General features: G+C 37.6%; 1 protein-coding gene across 6 annotated transcripts in view; it reads left to right on the forward strand.

Annotated features, from left to right (window-relative positions):
* The window catches only part of RPAP3 (RNA polymerase II associated protein 3), a 37,636-nt gene that overhangs the window by 17,700 nt on the left and 7,831 nt on the right, over positions 1-12,105 (forward strand). For all 6 annotated transcript variants that reach the window (XM_023738827.1, XM_004384551.2, XM_023738823.1 and 3 more), the window contains 3 exons: positions 4,670-4,791; positions 9,189-9,259; positions 9,377-9,478. In XM_023738827.1, coding sequence (XP_023594595.1) covers positions 4,670-4,791; positions 9,189-9,259; positions 9,377-9,478 — 295 coding nt within the window. The remainder of the gene's footprint in view (positions 1-4,669; positions 4,792-9,188; positions 9,260-9,376; positions 9,479-12,105) is intronic.

The raw sequence follows: 12,105 nt of genomic DNA on the forward strand, positions 1-12,105 counted from the left end.
TTTTTTTGTATCTTGTAGTAATACCTTACATACTAGTGCCAGAATAAAAAATAAAAAAAAAAAACTGTTGCTAATTGATAGGGCAGCGTGGTGAAGCCTGTGACTCAGAATTATGTTTTTGTATGCATAATTATACATCTGGGATTACAAAGACATGTTAAAATTTATAAAATATTAGTTTGTATCCTTTTTTATTAATATACTACAAAATAAGAAAATACATTTAAAATACAGGCAAATTAAAATTAAAATTTAAAGGCATATTAATGTAAAGACTTGAATAAGGACATTAGCCTGTGGGGTAATCTTTGACTCATCTCCTTCCACATATTAATGAACAGACAAATGTGGATAGGGAATACCTGAAAGCAGCATAGATGACAAGGTTTCTAGTGTGATAGCACGTGACTTCACTCTTTTGTGTCTGAATGGCTGCTAGGGGCAGAGTTACCCCGTAATTGGCCAGCTGTATTGCAGGAGCGTTGTACACAGGGCTACTGCAAGTGCATGCTCACAAGCAGCAGGTTAAATTACTAATGTACTTTCAGAATAGTAATGAGCATAAGCAGTATTTCAAGTTACCTGCAGCAATTACAGTGCGATGTGAAAATGTCTGATTTTTATTGTGACAAAGTTGTAGATAAATTCTTTTAATACTGTGGCTTGTTGCCTACATTTATGATAGAAAAGCTAAATTTCTTTCAAAAGCTAGTGAAAAGAGGTTTTTTTCCCCCTTTCAAATTTTCAGATCCCCTGAGGGACCCCAGGTTAAGAATTCCTGTCATAGAAGTAAATTTTGTTTGTATGCTTATCCTCGTTTAAACTAAAGGTACAGCTAGAGATATTTTATTGATTAAAGATCATTGCATCTCTTGCTAGCTTATGAAAATTTTGATTTTTGCTTGTTCAGGATTTGTGCGTTGATTTAAAATTGTAAGGCCTGAATTCTTAGGCTTGATTAATGCTAAGAATAGTACTTTCTAATGGGTAAGAGACTACATCTACATTTATGAATGCTTTAATTTATTGTGTCAGTTTTATTGCTATAGTTGATAATCAAGTTAATAGAGTGTATTATAGTGCATTATTCAGGAGAGCATATTTTAAATAGAAAGAGCTGTATGACTCTTGTATCTTTTTCTAATATGTTTGTTAGATTGCCATTTAATAACAGAAGTTTACCACATGAGAGTTGGGTTTTATTACAAGCTAGATGAGGAACATAAAAAGGAGCAACTTTTCAAACTTAAATAAGGTCTTAGTTTAGGTAACCAGACTGTAGCTTGAGTTCCTACAAACCGTGTGTAAATTAGGGCTAAAGAATTTGATTGGTGGAGGCAAAGGTGCTAATTAGCAGTATAATCTTATCTATCAGTGTAGGGTAGCAGTAGACATTAAGAAGAAACTCAGTTAGGCCAAACAATATCTAGAGAACATGGTTTTTAGACGTAATAGTCTAGGTGGTAGTTGACATCAGGGAGATCAGCAAGAGGCACTTGAGTTACAATAATGGAATGTCTGTGAGCTGGCAAATTGTGGGAATACAGGGTGGTAGATGGTTAGCTTAAGAGAATCCGAACAGGTGGTAGGATATCAGAAATGGGGCCAGAAGTTTGGGGCATCTGAAGAGACTTGGTCAAGGACAAATCTGGGTCCCATTCTTGGATAGAGTAAGGCATGGATTTAGGTATAGGATGACAAGAAAGAGACCCAATATTATTAGATACTAGATCTGGGAAACAAGGTTGAGGGTAGGTCACAAGAATAAAGTAGAATCTGGTTGTTAGTACTGGAACCAGAGTAAGATGGAATTTAGCAGAGGGTTCATTTGATGATTACGGATGGGATTGACATTAGAGATGGAGTAGAACTAGGGCAAGGACCTAACTGTAAGTTAGAAGGAAAACAGGTTTAGGGGCTAAGGAGCTAGGTGAGGATTTACTGTTTTTTGTAATAACTGTCTATTATTTCTTTTAGTTGTTTTTGTTCTGTCGTCTAAATAGTGTTTACAGATTGGATTTTTCTAAATCCATTTTATACTTGAAGTGTGCATAAAGGATATGTAATGATTTTAAAGAACTTTGACTGAGTCCATTGTCAAAGAATAATCATCTTTTACCTGTTTGGAAACTTCAGGTTTTCAGTAATTATTGGATTATCTTCAGATGTGGTATACCAAACCTGTTACTGTAGAGTCGATTCCGACTCATAGCGACCCTATAGGCAGGGTAAAACTGCCTCATAGGGTTTCTAAGGAGCGTCTGGTGGATTCGAACTGCCAGCCTTTTGGTTAGCAGCCGTATCTCTTAACCACTGTGCTAGCAGGGTTTCCAAATGTACAGTAGAACACAGTTTTTCAGTATATAGTTAAAATGGCTTCCTAAACATTTATCTTCTAAATTTTTTTTGAATCAGCATGCTTGGAAGTTTTCTGATTTACATATTCAGCAAACATTTATTGACTCTAAAATGTATCAGGTGGTATACTAGGCACCATGGCAGGTATTAAGCATACAAATATTAGGTATACAGTTGTTTTTAAGAAACTTGAAGTTTAGAGGGAGAGACAGAAAAGGAAACTAATAATTATGAAAATATGCTGTGATAATGCTGTGGAGTACAGGGAGGAGAGAACATTGATGCAGACTGGGTCCAGGTTGGGAAATTCATGGAAGGATTCTTTAAGGAGTTCAGACTGAACTGAGATCTAAAGGAGTAGTATGAGTTAGGTGAAAAAACCAGTTGAGTGTTCCAGCGGAAGTTTAAAGGCCTGGGAGTGGGAAAGTTCATGGTACTCCAGGAAGGTGCCTGTGGTCTGTATTATGGCTGTTAAGCATGGATCAGTGGCAGATATGTGGCTATAAAGTCAGGCACAACCCTGACTTTGTTTTTGCAAAGGAGTTTGACTTTATCCTGAATATGGTGAGGGCCATGCAAGTACTTTGAATTGGAGAATTACATAATCAGCCAAGTAGAAAAATATGTTGGAAGGGAAATGAACACACACACACACACACACACACACACACACGTACACGTGTACGTGCATACACACAATATTCTCTAACCAAAGAATGAATTAAAAATTCAAGGATGATTAAGCTTAATAGAAATGTCATATGAGATCTTGTTTTGAGGATAGGAGGGTGTTCATTTTGGCACTGAGGAGCTAAGTAATCACAGGATATATATGTATTTTAATCTTTTATTATGAAATTTTTCTGGCTTTCTTTAAAATCATATACTGTATTTTTACACAAATAATGCAGGCCTTCTATGTTTGTTTGCCACCTCAGCCCTCCCCCCGTGGGGTATTTTCATAAGCAACACTATGCCAATTTCTTTTTTTTACATGTTGCTGTAGAAAGATTAGCATGCTTACAGAAATACCTGGTGGGGGAGGGTGCGGTTGGCTAACAAACGTAGAAGGCGCACGTTATTTGCATAAAAATACGGTAATAAAGCCCATGTATCTGTCATGTTGTTTTAATAAGACTTACTTTTTTGGTCACGTTTGTTTCCGCTTTTTTCCCCTGAATTGTTTTAAAGCAAATTATAGACATTGTGACTTTCAGTCTTCAGAGAAAAGCATATTTTCATACATACAATACCATTATCACTTCTAATAAATTAATCATAATTCATTAAGGACATTTTAATACAAGAAGGTGTCAAGTTGTTTTAGTTATAGCTCTTCTCCTTAGCTCTTTGATATACAGCAGTATCCAGTCTGCCTGAATGATTGCTGACTACATGACTGAGTAGAATTTATGAAAAGTGTCAGAGGGTATGCTATCACATACATGTTTTTAGTTGCCGTTGAGTTGATTTTGACTCATGGCAACCCCATGTGTGCAGAGTAGAACTGCTCCGTAGGGTTTTCAAGGCTGTGACCTTCCAGAAGCAGATTGCCAGGCCTTACTTCTGAGACACCTCTGGGTAGATTTGAACCACCAACCTTTCAGTTCGTAGTCCAGCGCTTAACCATTTGTGCCACCCAGAGACTGCTGTCACATACATATGGAGTCCTAAATTTTCTGTGGGTGGTTTTTCCTTAACGAGCCCTGGTAGTGCAGTTGGTGAAGTGCTTGGCTGCTAAGCCAAAGGTTGGCAGTTCAAACCCACCGGCCACTCTGCAGGGGAAAGATGTCGCAGTCTGCTTCTGTAAAGATTTCAGCCTTGGAAACCCTATGGGACATTTCTGCTCTGTCCTGTAGGGTTGCTATGAATTGGAATCGACTCTCAGTCAACACTTTTTTTATCCCCTTAGGTGATGTATACTATGGGAAAAGGTTAAGGAAGTTTTATTAGAAAATTAATGTGAGTTAGAATTGTTAACTTAGTGTTTGGCAAATTGAGGGTTGAAAGGGAGCTAGGCTGCCAGCTGTGATATTCTTTTATCTGTTCTACTCCTGTTCTATCATCATTAATTCTATCCTTCCAGTAGACTCTTTCCTGACTTTCTCTTAATCTGGAACTTCACCCCTTTTTACTGGATAATTCTCAGTTTTGGTGAGAATGAAAAATGAAAAATAGTCCTTCCCCTCAAACAAAGATTTGGAAGTTGGTAATTGAAATTATGTGCATGTATTTTAAATTAGAAACTCAGTTTATATGAAGTTTTTCTGTAAGCTTCATTTTTTCTATTTGGTAATTTTATGTTCAATAGATATGAAGAAGCTGAAAAAGACTGCACACAAGCTATTTTATTAGATGGCTCATATTCTAAAGCTTTTGCCAGAAGAGGAACTGCAAGAACGTTTTTGGGAAAGTTAAGTGAAGCCAAACAAGGTAAGACTATTTGTATTACAGTTGGCACTCACTCATCCTGATAGGACCCCCAAGTTATAGAAGCAGAGATTTGCATTGCTTTCCCGTGGTTCAAGGATGCAGGACTTAGAGAATTACGTTTTCTCTCTATAGTTCAGATTATGAGTAGGTTTGCAGATTTGAAGGAATGCAGCCTCCATAGTGGATCTCATTATCCTTTACTTTAATAGCACACAGTACAATCTGGGTAACTGCCAATCTGTATTAATGAAAACTTTGAATTATAGGTAAGAAGAGAAAAAACAAAATAAAGAAAAGAAAAAGTAATAAAAAGATAAGAGTGAAAGGAAAAGAAAGGGCATCAGCAGCTAGATAGAAGATAATGTAAGATCTATAGTGATGTCCCTTCCTTTTCGTTTTTGATTCTATTTATTTGTTCCTTGTTTTTCCATGATCCCCTACCTGTTGTTGGTGCTATTTTCATACGTTTTATTTCTACATGTGTTATAAAGCCCATATAATACATTGTTGTTATTTTTGCTTTAGAGGTTAATTATATTTTAAAGAAATTTTTAAAATGAGAAGAGAAATCTTTCATTACCCATCTGTTTACCACTTCTGGGGATTTTCATTCCTTCATGTAGATCTGAGTTATCACTTGGTATCATTTTCTTTCAATCTGAAGTCCTTTAATGTTCCCTATAGTGCAGGTCTGTGGTGACAAATTCTCTCAACTTCTGTATGTCTGAGAATATCTTTATTTTGCTTTCACTGTTGAAGGATATTTTCATTAAATACAGAATTCTAGATTGACATCTTTTTTCTTACAGTGCTTTTAAGATGTTCCATTTTCTTCTGGCTGTAATTGTTTCTAATGCAAAAGTAGTGAGCATTCTAATTTTTTTCTCCTGTATTTTATGTCTTTTTTTGTTGTTGTTTATTTTTAAGATTTTCTCACCGATATTTCAGCAGTTTGGTTACGATGTGCCTTGATGTCATTTTCTTTGTGATTATTTTTTTTTTTGGTGGGGGGGCTTGTGATTCTGTGCGTTTAGAGTTTTTATCAAATTTTGAAAAATTTCTGGCCATTACTTCTTCAAATTTTTTTTCTGTACTGCCCGCATTCGTGTTGGGATAAGATCTCCTATTTTAGATTGAGAGAGAAAGGGCTCTCTGAAGGGATGATATTTAATCTCAGGATTGAGAAGAACCTGAGGTTAAAAAAAAAAAAAAAAGCTTGGCATGTGTATGAGTTTTTTAGGGCTGCTATAACAAATTACCATAAACTGGGTGGCTTAAAACAACAGAAGTTTATTCTCTCACAGTTCTGGAGGCAAGAAGTCAAAATCAAGGTGTAGGCAGGGCCATGCTTTCTCTCAAGACTCTAGGGGTGGAATCCTTTGCCTTTTTCTAGCTTCTGGTGGTTGTGGGCAATTCTTTGGCATTCCTTGACTTGTGGCAGCATCACTTCAGTCTCTGCCTCCTTCATCACATGGCCTTCCTTCCTTCCTTTCTCTCTGTCTTCACGTGGTCTTATAAGGACACCAACCAAACCAGGAAACCAAATCCACTGCTGTTGAGTCAATTCTGACTCATAGTGACCCTGTAAGACAGAGCAGAGCTGCCCCGTAGGGTTTCAAAGGAGCGACTGGTGGATTCAAACTGCTGACCTTTTGGTTAGCAGCCAAGCTCTTAACCACTGCGCCTCCAGGGCTCCGTAAGGACGCTGGTCATTGGATTTAGGGGCCACCCTAATCCAGGTTCACTTTATCTGATTACATCTGCAAAATGCTATTTCCAAGTAAGGCCTCGTTATGAGGTTCCAGGTGGGCATAAATTTGGGGGCGACACTGTTCAACCCAGTATAGCATGTTTAAAGAGCTAAAAGAAAGCCACTATGGCTGGATCATAATGAATAAGACTGGGAGTCTAAGAGAAGAGGATTGAGAAGTAGGCGGGGGCCAAGTTTTGTAGCTCTTATTGGTTACATAGGAGTCCCTGGGTGGTGCAGATGGCTAACATGCTCAGCTGCTAACTGAAAAGTTGAGGTTCATGTCCACTCAGAGGCACCTTGAAAGAAAGACCTGGTGATCTACTTCCTAAAAATCAGCCATTAAAAACCCTGTGGAGCACAGTTCTATTCTGACGCACAGGGGGCCACCATCAGTCAGAGTTGACTCGATGGCAACTGTTTTATTGGTTTTGTGTGTGATTAGGGAACCAGTTCTGGTTAGGACGATGGAAACACACTCAAGGTAGATTAAACCAAGAGGAATTTATTAATTCACTTAACCAAATCATGGAGAGCTAGTTGTAGAGTAGTCCTTAGGAAACCTGGATCCCAGAACTCAGCCAGATTTCTGATTCCTTATTTTTCATCTTGACGTCTGTTAGTTTGTCAGTGTTATTCTCTCAGGCTCCTCATGTAGTGGGGGACATTGTTATTGGCAGCTTTGAGATAGTATTCTTAAGGCTTGGTGATCCAAGGAAGATGAAAGCGTGCCATTTTCCTTATATAAAATCTGGGGAAGAGTCTCTGGTTAGTTTGGCTTGAGATGGTCATGTTCCCCTTTTTTGAGTCAGTCAGCTGTGGCCAGAGAATGGAAGACTCTTGACTGGTCAGACCTGCATCATATGTCCACCCTGTGGCTGGGGTAGAGTACTGTGATTGGCAGAACTACATAGACCTGGGGGGGGAAAGGCAGTTTCCCAAAGGAATTAGAGGTTTTGTTCCTAGAAGAAGGAGAGGAAGGAATGTTGAGCAGTACAAAACAACAAATGTTCACCACACAGTGTTAAGGAGTTTGGATAGTTTTCTAAGAGTTGTTGTTGTTAGTTGCCAGCGAGTTGATTTTGACTCAGAGCAAGCCTGTAGAATAGAGAACTGCCCCATAGTATTTACTAGGCTGCAGTCTTTATGGGAGCAGATCACCAGATCTTTCTCCTGCACAGCCTCTGGGGTGGGTTTGAACTGCCAACCTTTTTAGTTAGCAGCCAAGCACTTAACCATTGTGCCACCAGAGCTCCTTATTTTAAGGGTACCAAAACCCATTGCCATCAAGTCAATTCTGACTCATAGCGGTCCTAAGAGAGTAGAACTGCCCCATAGGGTTTTCAAGGAGCAGCTGGTGGATTCGAATTGCCAGCCTTTAGGTTAACAGCCAAGTTCTTTTTTTTTTTTCCTTTCTAAAGTTTTTTTTGTACTTTAGATGAAGGTTTACAGAACAAATAGTTTCTCACTAAACAGTCAGTACACATATTGTTTTATGACATTGGTTAACAGCCCCGTGACACGTCAATACTCTCCCTTCTCGACCTTGGAGGACCTTTTTTTTTTTGGTGAAAATACACATAGCTAGAGATACACTATTTCAAAAATGTCTACATGTACACTTCAGTGACATTGATTACATTCTTCCAGTTGTGTTGCTATTCTCACTATCCTTTTCCAAATTATTCTGTCACCATTATCTTCAGGTCACTGCCCCCTAGGAGCAGCCGAGTTCTTAACTGCTGTGCTGTAAGGGTAGTGGAAAGCAATTTTTTTTTTAACGTAGGAGAGTGTCACTGTTTGATTTATGTTTGTTGATGGTCACCTTGACTGCAGTGTGAAGAATGGTTTTGGAGGCGTTAGGAGTAGCGAGGTCTGGGTGTGCGGGACCAGTTAGAATGCGACTGCAGTAACTAGATGAGAGGTGATGTGATTTGAACCAGAGTGATTATAGTAAAGATGGAGAGAAGCAGGTAAATTTAAGATACGTTTTAGAGACATAGGCAGTGGTGCCAGGAGTTGGTTTGTACCAAGTTGAAAGAGCCATTTGTGCAAATATCTTCCCAACTCTATATTCGATGATGTCATATTGGTAGCTTGAAATCAGCCATAGTAGAAGTATTTACACAATGGAAATCAGGAAGCACGACAAACTATGGCTTTTTTTCTCCCTGAGAACCAGTTATTAAACATTTACCAGCACGCTACTGGATAATGGGATGATGGAGAGGGGAGATGTGGAGGTGAATAACTCATAGATTTCTGGTGTGAACATCGGGGTGCACTTATCCCTGCCTACTGTCTGCACCCTGTATGAGCTAATTTTCTGTTCTGTTAGATTTTGTCTTACATTTGATGAGTTACTGTGTCATGGTTACCAGTGTGAGCTTTGATAAGTTACATAACCTCTAGACCTTCGTTGTATCATATGCATAGTGGGGTTGTGTGAGGATTACAGTAGATTTCATATAAAGCAACTAGTATAGCACTTAGCAAATGTTCACTTTTTTTTATTGCTCACCTGTTGCCTAGCATCCTGAGTAAAACTTCTTGAGATAAATATTAGTTACTAACCTAAGTGTATCATATCTTGAATTCCATAAAGTATTTTCACTACTTGATTATATTTTTAAAAAATTCACTTTAGATTTTGAAACTGTTTTACTTCTGGAACCTGGAAATAAGCAAGCAATAACTGAACTTTCCAAAATTAAAAAGGTAATGTGTTCTTTTGACTGAAATGTTGCTTTATTTTCTGAAATATAAACACATTTGTTTGTTACATAATTACTTTGAGAATCTGTTGATAGTCATGATTCCAAATTTATTTTGAAGGAGTTAATTGAGAAAGGACACTGGGATGAAGTCTTTCTTGATTCTACACAACGGCAAAATGTGATAAAACCCATTGAAAATCCCCCTCATCTTGGATCAACTGTAAGTATTGCACTTTTCTTTCGTTTTTTCTTTGCCATTGAAATATCAGTGTTGTATTGATAAGATTTAGAAACAAACCAGTGAATTGCTGAGGCCATTTTTAGAATCTTTAAAAATACTGCCTAGGACATAATAGAACGGGAAAATTCAGCTGTTAAGATTTCTGGGGTAACTTTTTAAGTGACTATTTCAGTTTAACATTATAAATTTAAATATTTTTACATACAAAGGAATCAGAAATTTTTCTATTTTATAGTAATTAAATATTTTTACTTCCGTTCTTTTTGGAGGCTGAATTTGTATTATAATAGCCTTGCGTCTTGTGAGGAGTTAGATCTAAAATTAGCACTTAAGGCAGAAATCTAGTGTAGGTAAAATTACTGTTAAAAAGATACAGTGTGCATTGTTTTGGGTATATCCTACTGTTTCTCATAAGTCCAACAAAGCCAGTTTTATTCTGCAGTATTGGAACAAAAAGAGTACCTGGCACGAATTTAGCAGTTTGGTTTTATTGAACCTTTACAGTTGAGTTCATTTAAGTCAAATATATGTATGATGTGACTCTATTATAATTTTTAACATTTACAGTTATTTCATATATAAATAATGAAATAAAAAATATAGAAAAGTACTTAAGACATAGATTTAAAGAATGGCGTCAGCCCCCCAAAATCTTCTTGTGTGTCCCTCACTGATCATGGTCTTCTCCCTGCCCCCTAGAAGTAACTGTTATGCATGGATGATGCTTTGGTAGAAAAAAACAATTTTACAGGGAAGTCAGGGCAGGTATTTTTATTCTCCTTTTATAAAGGAAGAAAATGAGGCAAGAGAAAGTTTGTGTTTTGCCAAGTCATACTTAAGGTAGGTGACATAAAGAACCATGATTACGTTTTCTGGTCTAATTTAATACTTTTTCCAATGTTCTTTTTGTGACCTTATTCTTGGATTTTTTTTGAACAATACTAGTTTCATGTGCCAGGCATAAATCTAGTTGCTTTCATACGTTATATTAATTTTCATACATTACATTTATTTGCTAGTATTCTGTTCTTTTCAGTAAAGATGATTAACTAAATGTTCAGTTAGATGTGATTTAAACTTTTACATCTATGTAAGACTTCCTCACAAAAATTAATTCTTTCTCACAAGAGTTCTTAATTCTTAAGCGCTAAATCGATTTGGCGCTTCCTTAAAAAGCTAGAAATAGAAGTTACCATACAATCCAGCCGTCCTGCTCCTTGGAATATATCCTAGAGAAATAAGAGCCGTCACACGAATAGATATATGCACACCCATGTTCATTGCAGCACTGTTCACAATAGCAAAAAGATGGAAACAGCCTAGGTTCCCATAAACGTACGAATGTATATCCACACAATGGGAATACTACGCAACGATAAAGAACAACGATGAAGCCCTGAAACATAACATGGAGGAATCTGGAGGGCATTATGCTGAGTGAATTTAGTCAGTTACAGAAGGACAAATATTGTGTAAGACCACTATTATAAGAACTCAAGAAATGTTTAATCACAGAAGAAAACATTGTTTGATGGTTATGAGGGTGGGAGGAGGATGAGGGTTATTTACTAACTAGATAGTAGATAAGAATTATCTTAGGTGAAGGGAAGGACAGCACTCACTACAGGGGAAGTCAGCACAACTAGACTAAACCAAAGCTAAGAAGTTTCCTGAATACAGTCAAACACTTTGAGGGACAGAGTAGCAGGGGTAGGGGTCTGGGGACCGTGCTTTCAGAAGACATTGGCATAACAAAGCTTATTAAGAAAATGTTCTGCATCCTACTTTGGTGAGTGGCATCTGGGGTCTTAAAAGCTTGCAAGCGGCCATCTAGAGAGTGTGGTCAGGTGAAAAAGTGAGGCCACAGGAAGTGGGGAGAGAGGACTAGGGTTAATTTACTCAAGTGAGAGGCTGTTGTCTGTCCTTCAAGGGCTGACAGCCTGGGAACAAACCTACCTCCTCTAGAGAGCGTGATTGGGTGGAGACAGGAGAGCAGAGATGTAAGTCAGTTGGGGTCTGGGATTCCTGGTTAGAGTGGTAGTAAATGAAAGTTTTTTCTGGTAAGTTTGTCTATGCTTTTATTTTATTTTCATTTTTCTGTCTCCCCATGTCAAAATTTCACCTTTTTACTTGGGTCCTCTCTTTCTGTGTTCATTATTTTCATATGCTTATAATATAGAGCTAAATAAAATTTTATGCTTCTGAGTCTTAATTTTTGAGAAAGAGTGAATTGAAGCTTTTATATTTTCTTAAACCCTTTGTATAATGCTGTCTTCTGTGTTTTGCCAGCACCCTCCCACCCCACCTCCCCATCCCATCCAACCATTGTCAGTGGTCCTCAGCCACTTAGTACCCACAGGTCTACACTTAACAGAGACCATGTCTTAAGAAGTTCATTAATTAGGATCATGTTTACACATCTGTTGTCAATAAAGGATTTACTTTTAACTGGGGCCACTTTGATTTTAGTTCAATAACTACTGCCTGTCAGAATTTATAGTCTTAGGTAAAACCCTAACGTGTTCATTCTTAGTCGGTATCTTGATAGAAAACATTGCTGATGATAGTTATCACCAAAGCAAAGGCTTTAACATGATTGTAATTTA

This window comes from Trichechus manatus, unplaced genomic scaffold (genome assembly GCF_000243295.1).
Source record: "Trichechus manatus latirostris isolate Lorelei unplaced genomic scaffold, TriManLat1.0 scaffold00123, whole genome shotgun sequence".
In the NCBI taxonomy this organism is placed as follows: Eukaryota; Metazoa; Chordata; class Mammalia; order Sirenia; family Trichechidae; genus Trichechus; species Trichechus manatus.